The 20,351-nt window shown below is 38.6% G+C and overlaps 1 protein-coding gene across 1 annotated transcript in view; it reads right to left on the reverse strand.

Annotated features, from left to right (window-relative positions):
* Positions 1 to 20,351, reverse strand: part of LOC140488188 (ABC transporter B family member 1-like) — a 191,611-nt gene that overhangs the window by 27,388 nt on the left and 143,872 nt on the right. The window contains exon 18 of the mRNA XM_072588074.1: positions 10,843 to 10,959. Coding sequence (XP_072444175.1) covers positions 10,843 to 10,959 — 117 coding nt within the window. The remainder of the gene's footprint in view (positions 1 to 10,842; positions 10,960 to 20,351) is intronic.

Below are 20,351 nucleotides of genomic sequence, written 5' to 3' on the forward strand. Positions count from 1 at the left end.
TTTCAGAGGCTTATGCTGTGTTTTAATGCAAAACAGAGTCTTTCACAAAAAGCAGCTGAAATTAATTGCAAAAAAATTCACTAATTAATTAATCCTCAGTACTCTTGTATTTGCTTTATAGAATATGATTTTTTAAACATTAAATTTCTCAACTTTACACAGGGTGTAGATTTAAAATGGATTCCAGAAGAAATAGAGCACATCAACTTTGAATTACTATTGTTTAAATATAGGAATATTTCATTCTACATATTGATTAGTGTTCAAATCTGCCGTTCATACCAATCTACAAAAAAAAAGTAAATTTTGTTGAAATGGATTATTTTATTTTTACTCATTTTTGTGGAATGTGGGCGTCACTGGCTGGCCAGCATTTATTGCATATCCCTAATTGCCCTTGAGGTGGTGGTGGTGGTAAGCTGCCTTCTTGAACCTTTCACCTACTGTGAATTGACCCATAATGCCATTGGGGAGGGAATTCTAGGATTTTGACCGAGCAACAGTGAAGAAACGGCGATATATTTTCAAGTCAGGATGATGAGTAGCTTGGAGGGGAACTTGAAGTTTATTAAACTCATCACATTTAGTTCAAGAATTTTAATGCAAGACATCTGTAATGATATTTCTTTGCTTTTAAAAAAAATTGGGAGGATAACAAAACCAGGAATTTGCACACTTAGATACCATCATAATTTTGCAGAAATAATTTTGTCAAATTATGGCATGGAAAATGTGGCTGCTTTGACAACGTTCTTACATTATAGAGATCTGACTTTGATTTTGTCACACGTAAGACAATAAAATAGTGAAAAGCTTCAATTCTTGCCACAAAATGGCACCGTCAGAATAATTTAAAAAAAGGAAGATATAGCTTGAAGTCCATTGGCCCTGAGCCAACTCATCACCTGCATTTGAATCCCTCCTTCACCATTTTGTCACCATCTACATTGGACCCATCCAATACCGAAGTTGTTGATCTGCAGGTGCCATCTTTATTGTTGGATTGATACTCCTTAGCTACTGCCTCACCTGCGCCAGACCAACCAATGCCAGAGTTGCGTCTCCTGACACTTGGCCCACCTTATTGATCCTGCTGTGATGTCTTTCTGCCATTACTTTGCAGTTGTCAGTGCTGGACACAACCAGCAAAGACGCTAATCCTCAGGCATCATCTTTTGCTACTGGGCGTAACCTTACCGATGCCACCTCTGTTGATACGGCAACTGCCAATTCTAGGTCCTGTGTTTGCTTTGGAAAACTAGGGGCTTGCTCTCCTCTACATTGGGCCCACTGATGGTCTGTCCCCTGGGACTGGCTGGAGGCTTGCACCCTGGGATTACTCAGGATCTGTGCTCTGGGTTCTCACCACTGCTGATGACACTCATCAGCTCAGGACAAGGTAAGCAAGTGAAAAGAGAAAAAAAAGGAACCAAAATGAAAAAGAATTGTGGTCAGAGGGAACAAGCTCTGGACAGGAACCCTACCCCACTGGACAACTGAAATACTTAACAGAAATAAAATAATCCTTGGAATCCCACACGTCCAATTCTTATAGAAGCACATGATTTGCATGGACATTAAATGGTTTGTAACAGTTAACAGGTAGGTGATGTCCTAGTGGTATTATCGCTAAACTATTAATCTACAGAGTCAAGTGGTGCTGGAAAAGCACAGCATGTCAGGCAGCATCCAAGGAGCAGGAAAATCTATGTTTCGGACAAAAGCCCATCATCAGGAATGAGGCTAGAAGGCACGGGGGTGGAGAGATAATTGGGGGTGGGAGGTAGCTGTGAGTGCAATAGGTGGATGGATGTGGGGTCAAAGGGGACAGGTTAGAGGGGAAGGTGATGCAGACAGGTGGGAAGGAAGGTGGACAGATGGGGCAGGTCATGAGGATGCTGCTGAGCTGGTGTAAGGTGAGGGGAGGGGAAATGAGGAAACTGGTGAAATTCACATTTCTATGGGGTTGGAGGATCTTGAGGCGGAAGGTGAGGCGTTCTTCCTCCAGATGTCAGGTGGTAAGGGAGTGGTGATGGAGGCGGCCCAGGACCAGCAGGTCCTCAGCAGAGTTGGGGGGGGGGGGGGTGCGGCGGGTGTGTGTGTGTGTGTGTGTGTGTGTGTGTGTGTGTGTGTGTGTGTGTGTGTGTGTGGGGAAGAGGTTGAAATGTTCGGCTACAGGACAATGGGGTTGGTTGGTGCAGGTGTCCTGGAGATGTTCTCTGAAGTGCTCTGCAAGTGGATGGGGACTTATTAATCTAAAGACCCAGGTAATGTTGTGGGGACTTGAGTTTGAATCCCACCATGGCAGATGGTGGAATCTGAATTCAACAATAATTTGGAAATAACAGTTTAATGATGATCACAAATCCATTGCAAAGGGAAAAACACTTCTAGTTCACAAAATTTCCCTTAGGGAAGGAAATGTGTCATCTTTATCTGGTCTGACTGACATGCGACTCCAGACCCATACCAATATGATTGACTCTCACCTGCCCTCTGGGCAATTAATGTGGTCCAGCCAAAATCATCCACATCCCATGAAAATATTAAAAGAAAATTAAGAGTATTTCTATACCTATCTTATGGTTCTCCAGAATTCTTTACATAAGTGATTACTTCCAGTTAAGGTACAATTAAACTTACATTTTATTGTCAATAATTTATCAAGCTTTCAAAATTAACATTTAAGCACATGATTTCCAATTGCTGAGAGATAATTCACAGATTATCATTCTATAAGCTTGGCACTTTATGGTGTAATACTCCTCACTATTTTGAAGAATCCTAAATTGGAACCAGGTAGACTTTCAAGTGCAGAAATAAAAGTCAAAGTTATTTGTAAGCCAATATAAAAGAACAGGCAAGCAGGAACACAACTTAGTTGTATAACAGTGCTAATGTAATGAAGCACGGTGGCACAGTGGTTAGCACTGCTGCCTCACAGCGCCAGAGACCCGGGTTCAATTCCTGCCTCAAGCAACTGACTGTGTGGAGTTTGCATGTTCTCCCCGTGTCTGCGGGTGCTCCGGTTTCCTCCCACAGTCCAAAGATGTGCAGGCCAGGTGAATTGGCCATGCTAAATTACCCGTAGTGTTAGGTAAGGGGTAGATGTAGGGGTATAGGTGGGTTGCGCATCGGCGGGGCGGTGTGGACTTGTTGGGCCAAAGGGCCTGTTTCCAAACTGTAAGTAATCTAATCTAAAAAAGTAATCTAATCTAAACAGCACTCCAAGGTGCTTCAGAGACGAATTACAAAAATGACACTGACGCATGTAAGATGATATTATGGGATGAGTAGATGTAAAGCCATTTCGTTGACCAAACATTTGAAGGAGTCTTTTAAAGGGCAAAAGAAAATTAGACAGCTGGAGGACTTTATGAAGGATATTCCCAGGCTTAGGGACAAGACAGCTATCACCAAGTGTGGAATTCTTAAAACCAGCAATGTGTAAAAAATTGTAATTAGAAGTGTATCAATCTTCTGGAGGATTGTAGGCTGAAGGAGATTAGAGAGATTGAGGCTAGTCAGCTCAAGAGGCAGATTTGAAAAGAAGGATTTCAAAATGAACATATCATTTAACCAAAGGCCAGCAGAAATGAGGGATCCTAGAAGTCAAGGGTGCAGGAGATTTGAAAAACATTAGAACACAGATAGCAGGACTTTCAATGCTTTAAAGTTTACACAGCATATAATGTCACAGACTAAACAAGTGTGTGTAGAATGGAGGGATACAGCCTGGAAACAGACCTTTTGGTCCAAGTTGTTCATGCCAACCAGATATCACATAACCTAGTCTCATTTGACAGCATTTGGACCCTATCCATCTAAACCCTTCCTATGTATATATCCATCTATTTGTCTTTTGCATGTTGCAATTGTACCCACCTCCACCACTTCCACTGACAGCTTTCTCCATACACACACTCTTCAGGTCCTTTTAAATCTTTCCCCTTTCATCTTAAAACTACATCCTCTAGTTTTGGACTCCCCAACCCTAACCATGCTCCTCTTAAGTTTAGAAACTCCTCAGCCTGATGCTCCAGAAAAAAAAGCCCCAGCCTATTCAGCTTCTCCCTATAACTCAATCCTCCAATCTTGGCAACATCCTTGCAAATCTTTTCTGCACCTTCTCAAGTTTAACATCCTTCCCATAGAAGGGTGACCAAAATTGTATGCAATACTCCAAAAGTGGCCTTAATGTCCTCTAAAAGTGCAACCTGACATCCCAACTCCTATATTCAGTGTTCTGACCAATGAAGGCAAGCATCTCAAACACCTTCTTCTTCACCCTGTCTCCTTGCAAGCCCACTTTCAAGGAACTATGTACCTGCACCCCCAGGTCTCTTTGTTGTGAATTAAGTCCTGCATGGGCAGGGGGAGGTAGTGGTGATGAAATAAAGCCTCAGCACCAGAGACTCGAAGCAGATCAAATATAACCTTACATTTCAGGATAATCCTGCAATAGTAAGCAACTTTTTGATAAGAGTAGATTCTGATCCTGCTTGACCTGGCCTTTAATGGATAAATCAGTTGTCCACATATCTATTCATGTCTGCATTCGTAGGACAGAGGAAGCACAATAAGGTACACATCCAGGACAACAGCCTGAAACTACATAACATACCTTTGAATACAGAAATAATTGTAGAAAACATTGAGGAAAATTTAATTGACTTTCGAATGATGCTGTTGTTAACATTTGGCCAATTTCTGAAGGAATTATTTCTAACCCAGGGAAACATTGCTTATATCTGAAACAAGACATTTTACACCTTTCCAATTAATTTGGAGCCATTTGTCACCATAAAAATAATAAATGGCAAATGATTTGGAATGGTCCACATTTGTCAACACATTACAAAACACAAAAGTTTCTAAATATTAGCATAATTTAATGCTTGCACAGGTATTTACCATTGTAATAATTTTTCATTATTTAAAAAAAATTAAACAAAACTAAAAAAGTGTCACTGACACTACTAATCCTACATTTAGTTACTAACCCAATAGTATTTCAGCGTACTCTAGCTTAAAGTGAAGGACTTATTTTTATATTTACACTAAATAATCACAAAACAGCAACACTAAACACCAACACAAACATGCATAATATAAGAACACGACATTGATAATTCTTCATTACCTTCTAATCTATTAATTTAAATTAAAAATGGATTGTGTAGTTTCAGGGCAACTTTATTAAGAGAATAAAAAAAACTTGTTTACTGGTAATTTAACTGCTTAGTTGATTTTCCAACTAGACTGCATTAAAATTAGAGTGGTTCTTCACAATCCCATTTATACTAGGACATTCACATCCTAATTTTTTTTTGACTTTTATAAATTACAGCATAACAAATCCCATAACGTATTCGGTAAGCTAAATCCAATGTCCAATGCATTGACGGAAGATACGTTTTGTACAGGTTTATGCAGTTTAACAATAATGTGAAAAGAAAATAACAAGGATTATTTTGTAACAGTGTAACATTAATGGTATAAGATGCAGTTTCTAATTTGCAGCAATGCTCTGGCACCCACCCAACTGAACACAGAAGTGAGGGGATGCAAAAATTGTGGAACAGGTATTCCTATCACCTGGGTTTAACGCCATGACCACGTGTTACAGTATAATAATATCAAGTCACAATTTCGAGTTGGTTTGAAGTAGTGTCAAGAAGGTTTCATGAACTTCCTGGTCACTTTGTAAACTTACTTAGAATAGACTGAAACCCATAGAGTGGGAGCAACCTCCTTGCACTCTAAAATTATTAAAAATGTTAAAGTAGAAGGGAACTTTAGTAGTTGGGGTTAGTTTCTCCATGCAAATGAACCATGAAAAAGTTAAAGGAGAGGGGTCAGGAGAGGTTATTGATGTTTTCAGAACAAGTAATAGGACAGAGAGTATGTAAAGAATTAGAAATCTAACTTCAGGCACAATAGGTAAGGGGAAGGTGGTGAGTCAACATACGATTAAGGGTGTTGTATTTAAATATGCACAGAATACAAAACAAGATGAATGAACTTATAGCACAGATTGAATTTGGTGAATATGATACGGATATCACAGATACATAGCTGCCAGGGGATCAGGGACAACATAAAAGAGAAAGCATACAACACTGTGAAGATCAATGGGAAATCAGTGGATTGGGAAGACTGAGTCAGCTTGGCCTCCTTCAATGGAGGTTATGCCTGACAAATCTGCTAGAATTCTTTGAGAAAGTAATGAGCAAATTAGACAAAGGAGAACCAGTGTACATGACCAAGTGGAATTTCCAGAGTATCTTTGAAAAGGTGCCATACAGGAGACTCCTGAATAAAATTGCAATGGATGATGTTAGGGGCAAGGTACTGACACAGATAGAAGACTGGCAGACAGGCAGAAGGCAGAGAGTTGGGATAAAGTGGCCTTTTTTAAGATGGCAACTGCTGACTAGTGGAGTTCCATGGGGATCTGTGTTAGGACCACAACTATTCACATCATACATTAACGATCTGGACAAAGGAACTGAGGGCATTGCTGCAAAGTTTGCAGGTGACACAAAGGTAGCTGGAGGGACAGGTATTGTTGAAGAAGTGCGAAGGCTGCAGGAGGACTTGGACAGGTTAAGAGAGATGGCAAAAAAGTGGTAGATGGACTCCAATGTTGAAAAGTGAGGTTATGCAATTTTGTAAGATGAATAGGTGCATAGGTTATTTTCTAAATGGGGAAAGCCTTGAGAAATCTGATGCACAAAGGGATTTGGGAGTCAGAGTTCAGGATTCTTTTAAGGTCAATGTATATGTTCACTTGGCAATTAGGATGGCAAATGCAGTGTTCACAGAAATCCAGCCGTTTACAAGAATGATCCTGAGAATGAAGGACTTGTCAAGAGAATCTGTTGAGGACTGTCCTTGGAGGAGGTTAAGGAGGATGAGAGAAATCTCGTTGAAACTTAAAGAATACTGAGAGGCCTGGATAGAGTTGACAGGAAGATGCCTCTCCTCTAGGAGAAACATGGGCACAGCCTCAGAGTGAAGGGATGACCATTTAGTACTGATGTGGGGATGCCGGTGTTGGACTGGGGTGGACAAAGGTACACGTTACCAGGTTTTAGTACAACAGTTTAATTGAAATCACAATCTTTTGTAGCACTGCTCCTTCGTCAGGTGAAGTAAACTAGTGTTTATTTCTAGTTCTACTTTTAGAACAGAAAAAGTTCTTCAGCCAGTGGGTGATGAATCTGGGGAACTCGCTGCCGCTGAAAGGCAGTGAAGGTCAAGTCATTGGATGTGTTTAAGATGGAGATAAACAGGTTCTTGATTAGTAAGGGGATCAAGGGTTATGGAGAGAAGACAGGAGAATGGAATTGAGGACAGATCAGCTGTGATCAATATGCTGAATAGCCTAATTCTGCTTTTTATATTGTAGTCTTGAACATAGCATCTAGAATAAAAATACACTTTTAACTACAAAATAGAACAATGATAGAGATTTAACAGACCTGAATAACTTATTGCTTTAAAAACAGGGAGGTTTAGTTATCAAAATAACTGGCCAACAAGATTCCCGTGTTACATAAGGAGCAAGAAAGACAATGACCTCCTTTCACTGTTCAATGTTGGGCCAACAAACCTTCCTCTGGGGCTGGATTTTATGGTCCCTGGCAGGACACGCTGTTGGTGAGAAGCATGCAAAATATGAAGGGCTAGTAGCCCACCATATTCCTACACAACCCTGAGCCAGTACTATTTAAATGAGGGCAATGGGATAAGGCACTCACTAGCTGAGCCACCCTTAGGCTGATTGATGCCCTTAACAGACTTATTAGGTGGCAATTATGTATCTCAATCTATTTACTTTGGTCAGGAGCTCTTGTGTTAATGGTCCTATATCCGAGGTGGAGTAGGGGAAAGCAGGAGAGAATATGCTCAGAGCATCAGGGGCCTCTCCTCTAACTTCCCCAACTATGATATCATTGTCCCTTTGTGCGTTCTCACCTGGACGCCAAAACCTAATGCCTCAAACCTCTCGCCAATGCACCTAATCCCTCTCCTTTCAAAATATCTGGGACATAGCTGGATCAGGGTTGCTATTGAGCTTTTTTATACTGATGCTTGCAGTCCTGGCACTGGTAAGCTTCATGAACTACCAGCCAGTTTAATTGGTTAGCAACTCAAGTGTACAACTTGCCTCCACTGACAGACATGGGTCTATTTTCTGTTTAGGCAAAAGTGAGGACTGCAGATGCTGGAAATCAGAGCCTAGATTAGTGTGGTGCTGAAAAGCACAGCAGGTCAGGCAGCAGGACCGATGAAGTGCTTTTGCCCAAAACGTCGATTTTCCTGCTCCTCGGATGCTGCCTGACCTGCTGTGCTTTTCCAACACCACTCTAATTTATTTTCTGTTTGTTCAAGTCACCACAGCAATATCATACTATAGGGTAGCTTTGGTTTTTTTTAAAACAGGTAGCCCAATTTGTTAATATAGTGGTGGTGGTGGCAGACAAAATGCCCCCATCATCTGCACAAAATCTGCCCAATGAAATACTGCAAAAGGAATATCAAACTACCAATTCTGTTGCTTCACCAAATCATGCTGTGATGATTTAAAAGAAAACTTATTGTTCAAGGTTCTGAAACATTCCTGTCAATTGAATACATTCATACACATGAAAGGTCATCCATAATAGTATAATTCCAAATTAGAAATAATTATATTTGATAGGCATTAAAACTGATTATATACGTATGTTGAATTACTGATTTGAATCTCAGGTTACTGATGACTAACGCAGACTGACTAAACTCTGCTCTTATGGTAAGTAGGTCTGTGAACCCAAAAATTGGATTAACGTCTTGTCACTTACTGGCAGTCATCTACTAGGTAGAAATTCACCAAATTTCTAGCTTTTAACTGCAGAAAGTTTATTTTACTTTGTCCTTGAAATACTCACCAAAATCACTTACATTTTAACTACTGCGAGTAAATGCCCTTGGATTGAATGCAACAAATTGAAACCCATGGAATTAAATACGATAACACTAAAACCAATCGAGTAAAATTATTTGATCTTATTTTACCAATGAAGACACAAGTTATAAAGATTGTTAGAAGGAGCTCTTGTGGTGCAGTGGTAAGTGTCCATATCCTTGGACTGAGGGGCCTGGGTTCAAGTCTCACCTATTCCAGAGATGTGCAATAACATTGCTGAATGGGTTGATTAAGAAAAATAGATTTTTAAAAAATCTTTAAAGTTTGTGGTTGCTTAACATATAACCGGAAGAGAAAATGAATAGTTTGAAGGCTTGCTAACAATGTTTTAATACTGATAATGATTCAGCACAAGAATTCATGGATTTTTTGCTAAACGTTTGTTCAAAAACAAATTTGCTCAAAATAACTTCAGTTCTGGAAATTTACTAATTTATATTAGATCCTAAGAGAAAGTTTAAGTCTAATCTCTTCTTCTGCAGTCTCAGATGAGAATGTTCAGTTGCGCATTGAATTGGAAGAATATGTCAATTGGAGACAGTTAGCACCAAATGAAGACACCATCAATTTCTTTATCTGCAGTCACCCATATTGATAAACTTAGCCCTGTTAATTCACTATTCTTACCTGTACTTGTATTTTACCCAACAGTGCATTGGTCTGTTCAAGCTATCAAATAATTTAAAGACTTTTCTTGAGAAGTTTGATTTCTGTCTTGTGCTTGGATATGGAGAGAACTACAAGTGCTGGAGATCAGAGTGGATAAAGCATGGAACTGGAAAAAAGCACAGCAGGTCAAGCAGCATCGGAATAGGAGGGGAGTCCATGTTTCAGGTCAGAAGCTTTAATTGGTGAAAGGCAAATTTCTGACCTGAAATGTCAACTCCCCTCTTCCTCTGATGCTGCTTGACCTGCTGTGCTTTTTCCAGCTCCGCACTTTGCCCACTACTGCCTTGTGCTGAACATTTCCTGAATGTCTAAACCAGGTCTGTTTGTCACAGGTTGCATGATGGTGAGTTGTGAGGGCTGAAACTACTGGACTGAGAGATTTTCACAAACAAACCTATACTGTGCTTGTACTCATCTCATGGAGGCCGAGATAGATGAAGATCTCATTTCTGCCACTGTTCAGTGAAAAGTCATCCAGAACCCTGGGTTACCTACACCAACCTCCCTGTTGAAGAAAATGCAACTATATCCATCACAATGAACCATTATTTTAAAAAAACTCTCCAGATCCAGTATTGCTGCCTATTCAATCTACATCCTTAAAAGACCAAACAAAACTGATGTATCCAGGTAAAAGGGATGCTGCTGTTGCAGCCAAGTGTGAACAACCTGACTACTGCTGTGCAAGGCTCATAATTATGGAAGTCATTGGAGAAAACTTGGATAAAAATACTGGAGAATTTAGACAAATCGCTTGTATTTGCAAGAACTGTAATGGCAGCAGGAATCATTAGTAATATACTAGTTTGCTCTCTTGCATGACAGCATTACTTGAAATGAGAACATTGGTTCATATCAAGTTGTTGCTGAGTTCGCTGAATAATTATCAATACTAAAACATGGTGAGCAAAGCATTCATTACCTCTTCCAGTTATCAAGTTCGGCAACCACAGAGCTCTAACAATGACTGAAGTAGAAATCAGTGAATTTTCCCTAAACATGAGATAATACATAAGCAGAACTGCTACATTTTTCAAAGGCTTCAAGTTATTTCACACAGTAGAAAGAGTTCACTGACAGCATTACATTGTGACTAATTTAACATTATCACTTGGGATGGTAGACAGTCAAAATTGTAAAGCAGAAAGCTATTCTAAGTGAGGTATGAAAATAAATGCCAGGGCCATCAAACTAACCTCATCAAGCAGCAGCAGCACAGGATCCATAACAAGAGCTCTAGCAATAGCAATCCTCTGCTTTTGGCCTCCTGAAAGTCTGATTCCACGCTCTCCTACAATTGTGTCATATCCATTCTATGGGGTAAAAAGGTACAAAACAAACATTATTGCTGCTAAGAACACTGAAAACTCCAATAATAATGACAAAGAGCAAGAGAGAAAAAGCAGCAGTACACATAAATGAATATCTTTGTGAGCTGCATTGACTGAAGATTCTTTGAAGCTTTTCCTGAAATTGAATTGTTGTTTCAAGTGTACAAGAAAAAGAAATTTTGGATCTCTTTTAGCGCGAAAGTGGATTTTGGCAATGTAGGAACAGGCTTGTGGGCTACCGACACAACTACAATTTCATTAACCGTCAAATCTCTTCAATTCCAATTTACCGCCCTCTCGGGGCATAACAGCCAAGCCTAGCATGATCTACATTCAATATCCATATCATTGTGACTCCCAAATAGTAAGCTATTCTCAAATGACCAAGCTTCCAAATCTTACACTTGACCACACATATCCTGTTTTGTGCTAAGTAACATTGAAACCAATACTACTTCTTTAATCATCCCTACAGTTGTAGAGTCATCTAATGCATAATCTGTTCATGACCATATTACATCCCATTCTTGCAACCTCCTGTTTTATATCCTAGCAGTTAACTTTCAGTCCTCAGACTCTAGTCTCTTGCATGCCCTCTTCAGTCACTCAGCCTTCCTCCCAAACACTCACTGCTGGTGCATCAGAGTGTTTCACACAGTAGGAAGAGTTCAGTGACAGCATTACATTGTGGCTAATTAAACATATTACCACTTGAGATGATACACAGTTGAAATTCATAAAGCAGAAAGCACATCTGAGGGAGTCATTAGTTACTTTGATAATATTCTCCAGGAATCTCTTTGGCTTCCTAATTCCCACACACTTTCTTTCATAGAAGCCTCATTAAAGTAATTTTTTTCTTGTCCTCACACTTCCAGACTCTGTCAATACATATACATTATAATGGTAACTGGACTTCAAACAGCTGCACAGCAGAACTTGGACATGATGGTTCATTCAATAAATGCAAGTCTTTCTTTGTCATCTATATAGATCCTTAACACACTTAATTATATGCAATATAAATGTATAAGATGATAAGGACTAAGAACTCCAGCTGTTTTCCCCCTCTCAAGCTGAGGTTGCCAAGGTCACTGCCAAATTGACATTGATTTCCTGCTTGCTGTTGTTAACTTATCACAAATCAACAATTGAGTCTAGTGTACTCTGTATAAATGGAAATTACTTCTGACATACGTATTCATGGTTGACACTCCTTGCTTTTAATCCTATCTAATCTTTTAGAGCGTATGATGTGTTTATTTTCTGCCAATTTTCTTGAAGATGATTCTAGATTCTAGAGCATAATCTTCAGACATTGTGCCCCCCAGAATACAGACAAAGCAACATGGAGGATCCTGTTCACATGATGAGGGCAAGATATCATTCCTTTTGCAGTTAGTGTTGACATTTGGTGGTATCCTTCCATTCTCAAGCACTACACTCATCAAAATTGCAGAGTTGGGATAGGTGACGGTGACGGAGATGGACACTGGGCAGAGGACTTGATTGTTTTAGTCTTCCTTTTCCTTTGCTGCTGTAGGGAAAATGCCCTCTCCACCTGCCATCATAATGTCACCTTGATCAAATTTCTAATGTTCCCTTTATCCTGAGAGAATGAGAGTTTGTTGGTTAAGAGGGTACCATAATGTTGGACAGACAAGAGGGTGGGTTGTACTATATAAAGAATGCTCAGCATCATACAAGGTTCAGAGACTGCATGCTTCCCCAGTTGGAATTTTTGCATATTGTTTTTATTCATTCATGAGATGAAGACATAATGCCTATCCCAATTGCCCATGAGGGCAGTTAAGACAGTTAACCACAGAGTCTGGAATCATATGCAGGCCAGACCAGGTAATGTGGGCAGATTTCCTTCCCCAAAGAACATTAGTGAATCAACATGGTTATGATGATGATCAATGATGGTCAATGGACATAATTAAGCTATCTTTTTAACCTCGATCTTTAGTGCAATTCGAATTCTATGTTTGCCATGGGCAGGTTTGAACCCATAGCTGTAAAACATTAACCCGGAGTTTGGGATTACTAGTCCAGTGACATTATCAGAACTCCACTGCTTCCCCATGCTAATGCTATAATTAGCATAATGAAGTGACCAATATGCAGTCATTGCTAACACAACCTATGTGCCTTGAGAGAGTACATAGAGGTGAGCAGAACATCCCAAGATTAGAAAAGACAGGTATTCATTTCAAAGAGACTGTGATGTTATTGACACAGGAAGCACAGGTATACCCAAGGGTTAGGCTAAATACAATAAATTGCTCTATATCATGGTTGGCCAGAGTTAGAGTGTTGGGTGTTAAACAATGGTTAGGTTTACATAGTTAGGGAAAAAAAATTCAAACATTTAAAACAATATTAAAATTATGTAAAAGTCTGAGGAATCACAGGGTCTTTTCATATAACATAACTATTACTTAACATTTAATGCATTTACATTTAAGTGTGGGTGAATTTGTCAGGCAAACGTGACACTACAACTGAAGACTCCTATATAGTGCTACCCGTAGGCACTACAAGTCAGAGTAAAGCTTACAGATTGTAAAAGAAATATTTAGCCTGCATTCTAAATTGAAACTTGAATAGAAATCATTCTGTCCTCTCAAAATATTGGAGTACTTGCCTTAATATGCACCATAAGCAAATAGTATAATTTTATTTACATACGTAGCTACAATGTTAATGAACATCAAGTATCGTGGGCATGGAAAATACCCCCACTCTCATAACTCCCTTGTGTCCCTCATAGTTAAATGATTGAGTCATATGGATTAAGAAGGACCCAGAGTCAATCTGAAATAAAGATGCTCACAATCTTAAAATAAATTCCAGCTCCATTAGGTTGAATACTAGGAGTGGGTTATTGGGTTTACTCTATTAGATTCTCAATTTTTTCCCATGCCTGTATCTCACAAAATCACAGCCCAAATTGAAACATCACTGATGTACAGTATTTGAGGTTTTATTTTAGTGCATGAAAAATAGAAATAGCAAAGACTCAACATGTATTAAAATATGTTTGTGCACTAAATGTTGAAGTAACGCTGTACCAACATTTTTTATTTGTGATAAAATTCAGCAAAGGAATACAAAGATGAATCAACTTAGTTACAAATCATACAAGTGGCAGAAAAATTCTAGTGAACATTAAAAAACTATACTTAATTTTCTTTGTTACACTTAGCCTGTTGGACAGAAGTTTGAGTGTTCAATGTGGTTTGTTTCAACCTGCCTGGTATTCATTTAATAACAATGGATATGTTTTGCTTTTAACCAGTAGGTACTTAAACAACAAACATGGTTTCCATTTGTTATTCATTTTGTCTGGAATCTAAAAGGCAAAATAGATGATCACTAGAAGAATAAAGAAAGAATGCTGTACATGGTATTATGAAGGCAAAAAGAATGATTTTGAGGTCATTACCCAAAACTGAATGGACAATAATTATAAAATGACGAACACTATCCTATTTCAAAGACAAAATTCTTATGTTTTTTGTTTGTTGCATGCCAAAATGGGAGGTGTTTTTGTCAATACTGAAGAGTTTGCGGCAATTTTGTAGAAGCATTCAAAATTATGGAGGGATAGGGTAAAGTAGATAGAATCACACTGATTGCAGTGTTTAAGTGATCTAAAATAAGGGAATATCAATCCAAGATCAAGTTAAAAATCATCAGACATGCTGAGAAGAGAAATATTGACTGGATCTTCTGCTGGTCAGTCAGCTGTTCTTCCAGCATGGGTGGAATTTGCAAATGGGGACCCTGTGGAATTTCCATAGTAGCACATTCTGAAGGAACGACCCAGGAAATTGATCTTTCCACTGGTGAATTCCACTGCACTGGAACCCTCCAAAAGATTTAAATCAGTGTTTGGAGGGTTCTTGATGAAATTAAGTAAAATAGTTGCTCAGGAAAAGTTGGATTATTAAATGTATAGTCTAACTCCTGAACAACTATTCAACAGACCCTTTACTTACCCGAGACCCCCAAATGCACATGCCCCAGCTCCCACCGAAGGAACCTCAGAGTTTTGAATGGAGCCTTCTCCCAGTGGAGCTACCTTCTTCCACAAAAAAAAATGGGCTGGAGTGACAATCTGTAGGACAGTCCTCAGGACTGGCCCATTATTGTTTGCATAAAACATAACTTAAAGGATGTGGAATGAAATGACAAGAACTTGGGATTCAAGCATGTCAACGTTTAATGGGCTGTTAAAGAAAAGGGGATGAAAGGTTTGAAAGCAGAGAAGACTAATTCAATTTAGACTACTGCTCATCTATAAGGATTAAATAAAAAGTATACTAGCGAAAAAAAACAGGCTATGTAAATTAGTTCTAACCTAGCTAATGTTCAGTGAGAACAATTATTCTTTGTAGGACCCCAATCCTATGAAATAGTTGAAGGAGATAACAAAGGAAGACGGTTTCAGCAGATAAGCTGAAGCAGCAGTGGAGGATGTTACAGTGTTGGAGTAGGTGTTCCTGGAGATCAAGAATATGCAGGGTTAGAAGCTCACCTCAGTCAAATAGGATGCCTCTTTTTGTTTCTCAGAAAATGCTTTACATATCTTTTCTGGCAAGCTAATGGTTAACTATAGACAATGTAATGATAAAATACTAACCCCCCTTCTTTCTTTGTGCCTTTTAAGTAAATAACACTCAGAGACCTAAAACTCTTTCAAATGACAGAATGCAAAGTTTTCATATCGGTCTCCATTGGCATAACAATGTATATTTTTGGTATATTTCACATTAACTAGTTTATTTTTGTATTAATATTAATCATACACCTTTTTGCAAGGACATCTTGATAAAAATCTCCCAAAGTCTAGAGATGTTCGGTGAAAATTTTCTGTGAAGACTTTGTTTAAGAAAAGAAACTGCTGTGCTCCGAACAATGGGTGGCTTGGTCATATTCTCCAAGTATTGCTTGAAATTCCTTTTAAACAACAACCCATAAAATTTAAAATGCCCAACCGACATCATTAATATTCCATTCGTACCCATCACAGCTTGTTCAAATTTCGTCCTCAACCACAAAACTCATGCTAGATTCTTCAAAGACATTTTTTTTTCATGATTGTGAAGTCTAACCAGCAGGTACTAACTTGTACCTTTTAGGTTCTACCTCTTATCTTCCTTCAATTATTCCTGACATAGATAATTCCCTCTAACCAGAACCATAGCTCTTTCATTGTGAACACATTTCATATTTCAAGCCAAAACTTGCATTCCCTACAAGACTTAGAAAGACTAAGGCACATTTAAGATTTTCACAATTACTCCCTCATCTGCAATGATTCTTCCAGTACCAATTTTACTTGGGCACAGAACACAAGAAAAATGTTTGCCTCTATAAACAAACAAACAAACAAACAAACATTTTTATTATCTTTGGCTTCTGATATCATTGCACACCTTTTCACACCACCTGGGCCTATTCCACCACATCTCTCTAACCTTTCATTTCTCTATTTTGGCAATAGATCTCTGGTCCATGCTCATTGGAATTGATTTTTCTTTTCAAACTCAAAAACACCAATGAGCAAACACACTCAACATTATTATATTTAAATCAAAGCTCACTGGACAATCTAATGCTAATTATTGTCTGTACAGTCTCAATCCTCTGAAATAGTTGAGGCTGGAGATAACAAAAGGCCTAGGTGAGTATTTCAGCAGCAGATAAGCTGAAACAGTAGTGGAACTAGGTTATGTTATTGTGTTGGAGTGGGCGTTTCTGGAGATCTAGAGGATATACAGGATTAGAAACACACCTCAATCAATGATGATGCTTCTTTTCCTCCTTCAAACTCTACAATGAACAATTCTAATCTTAATCGTAGATACCTTGCCCTCTCTCAAAGCTTACTTAACTCTTATCCTATTCCCTCTAACAAACTTTCCTACTCACTCTTAACTATTCCATTGACTGTTCCATCTCTCAGTTGTTTTTACTCCCATGGTCTCTGCAGAAGAAAAGGCCATTTCCAACTACTTCCTTGAATTCCTTGTTAGCCTACACCACCTTATATTGTTATGAATGTTTTATGAATAAAACATTTGGTTTCGAAACTGAATTTTACAATGCAAAGTAAATGAAAAAAACTTCATTCGAGAAACTGGTGAACAAAGACACAGGTAATTGAAACTCAAAGCTCGTCCGTGTTTATTCCAGGAATTAGAGATTTGAAAACAGGTAATAACAGGTCGCTTTTTACCTTGTCTTGAAAGAGACAAAATGCCTACAACCATCTTCACAAACAGTTTAAATTATTAACATGGGTCCAAGAGCAACAGAAAGTTTTCAAAGAGAAGGGTAAACAAAGATCTTAAAATATTCCTATAATTTTCAAATCAGAGGGTAGTTTTTGGAATTGTGAATGATTGTCTTGAATTTCTATCTGGGAGATTCCAAACATTCCATGTTGCTTTGCTCCATGTGTTTTTTTTAAACAATGGAATGGAAGTCAATTCAGAAGACTGAGCAGGTTGTATTCCTGGCAGCCAGATACAGGAGCATGGAGGCCATTAGGGACTAGGGATGGTCCTGATCTAGAGTCAATAAAAAGTGTGAGCAAGTTCAATGCTTAAAGACAAAAGTCCAAATTCATGATAAATTAAACATGTCAGATGTCCCAATAAAGCTAGAAGAAAAGAATGACTGTATCTTTGCAGAGATGAATGTCTATATGCCAGACAAAACAACTGAGGAAATTCAGTGTGAATTCCTGAGATTTGTGGAACATCTTGGTTGGTCCCAAGTGTAAAGTAACCCTCAAAATCCTTGAAAGTATAGGAGCTACACTTGGATAGAATTAAAAACCGTACAGGAAGTGGTTAAAGATTCTAGGATTCAGTAAGACGCATTTACTAAATAGAGTGTTGTTATAATATTTACATAGAAAAAAGATTGTTTAAAACATAAAATCTTGGTGTGAACTTTTTAAATTAATAACTAGAAGTCCAATTTTTAAAATAGAAGTTATAGTATTGTGATATTTTTCTGTTATCTCCCTCTGCCTTCCCTCAAATTTGTTGCTCTCCTGAGTTGGGCATTTTAAACAATCTTACCTTTTAGCTGGCTAGATTCCAGGCTCCATAATTATTCCCTTCAGTGAAGAATGAGCTCATCACCTTCTGACTCAGAGGTGCAAATGCAACAACTGAGCCAAGGCTGACACCTGAATAAATCCAGAATCAATATCTCTCATGACTCTGGAGAGAAGCAATTGAAGTAGCCTGATGGATGTCTTAGGTTCATCACTGCAGGGAGCATGAGACAATTGGACCTCCATGCAATTTTTAAACTTGGCATTCATTTAGATGTAGACAGCAAAGAAGCACTCACCCACACACTTGCCAAGGGATGCAGGTGTACAAATAGGCATGTGAAGAGACACTCTGGGAAGTAAAATTCCAGCTCAAGCCTGTCTTAAAAACAAGCTACTTCTTGGCTGGAACTAACACAGCAAGCATGGGCTTTGGACCAGTACCTGTACTGAAATTTAATAAAGTGATCCAAGATCATAGAATCTGTAGTAAACATGCAGATGTAGTATTTAATCTGTAAACACCCAAACCACATTATGCATTATATTTTTGCAATGGACTCTACTGATGATTTTCCAGGCATGCTATTCATTTGCTCACTTGGAGCTCTTTAGCTTAGAGTGTCCACGATGCAATACCTTTATTCCATTCCTGTTGCATAACAGACTAGAATGGTAGAAGGCAAACTGGATGAAGTGCGATCTATTTTCATCCAACAATTCCCATGTGTCTATTTGCAATTGCCAAGTGGTAACTAACACATCAATTGTATATTAAGACCTTCGTGCTTGTAACATTTTACTTGCACCGGTTTATCAAAAAAAAGGGGACTTTGAGGACTGCATTTTGACTGAAGTAGTTGAATTAATGTAATAAATTTCATAACTTGCTGAACCAGTCTTGGTTTAAAACAAAATGTCCTGTTTGCAAGATTTTGGTTACAGGAGTGAGTGCAGGATGATGTCGTGACTGCTGATCCCAAAAGCAGATGCTAGGAGGACACAGGACCAGCAAGTGACAAGACAGACTGATTAGAAAGCCTACCTCTCTTCTCCGGAACTTGGATTCAGTCCAACTTTTAGAAGATTTTGTCTTCTACTCTTCATCCCTCACACCCAGTAAACCCTCTGCACCACATCTCCAGTCTATGCCAACTCACTCAGCATTTATAATGGCATACCTCAGGAGTCATGTGAATATAAACATAAAACAACTCTTGCTACATGGACTTCATGATAAAAAAAACCCATTCACAAAAGCAAAACCTTTAAATATTTATTGGTCAACTTCTTACAAAAACAGACTGATGCTTGCCCATATCCCCAAGATCTTTATTAGTTTAAGCTGTCAGACTATGAACTCCTGTCTCTTGGCTAAAATAATTGTAGCTGTTGAAACTCAAGCATTCAGAATGAACACACCGTATGGAAAGGGCAATAAATAAAACTGCTGAAACCGTTCAGGTAAGTGCTAAGTAGCTGGCCTGTCAACCACATAACTCCATGGTTGGGACTTTTAAAAAATGGTCATTGACACCTGCAGCCACTTTATCTTTTACATTTTTAAGAACAAGAGATTTAAGAAAAGCTGCATATCATGGCAGTTAAACTGTTTGTCAAGACTGTTTACATCCACTTTATCAATCTCTGACACCTACATGCTGGTTGAAAGCTTTGCAACAGTTACGATGGACGGTTTTAATTGCCATGTTGAACTTGAGATCCCTTGTGTGAATTATCACAGAGATCAGGCCTGAGGTTACAATTATTTACAATATATACTAACTTAGAAAACGGAACTGAATGTAGTTCATCCCAAGTTTGCAGATGAGAAAAATAGGTTGGAAAGCAAGTGGCAAAGATGACACTCTGTGGAAGGATATGTACAGGTTAGATGAATGGGTATAAACCTAGCATATGCAAAATATCTTTGGAAAATGTGAAAATATGCACTTTAGCAGGAAACATTCAACAGCTCAATAGTACTTAAATGAAGAAAGAATACAGAACGTTGCAGTGCAAAGAGACTTGGGTCTCTGTGCATGAGTCTCCAAAAATTAGCATCCAAGTTCAACATGCATCAAGGAAGACAAATGGGACCACTGACCCTATTTTAAAGGGAATGGAGTATAAAGATAGGGAGGTCTTGCTAAAACTATACAAAGCCACTAATAAGACCACAACTGTAATACTGCAAAGAGTTCTGATCCTCTGATCTAAGCAAAGATATTACTGGCAGTGGAAATAGCCCAGAGTAGTTTCACAAGGTTGATTCTGGGTATGGAAGGATTTT

Source organism: Chiloscyllium punctatum, chromosome 17, assembly GCF_047496795.1.
Source record: "Chiloscyllium punctatum isolate Juve2018m chromosome 17, sChiPun1.3, whole genome shotgun sequence".
Taxonomy (NCBI): Eukaryota; Metazoa; Chordata; class Chondrichthyes; order Orectolobiformes; family Hemiscylliidae; genus Chiloscyllium; species Chiloscyllium punctatum.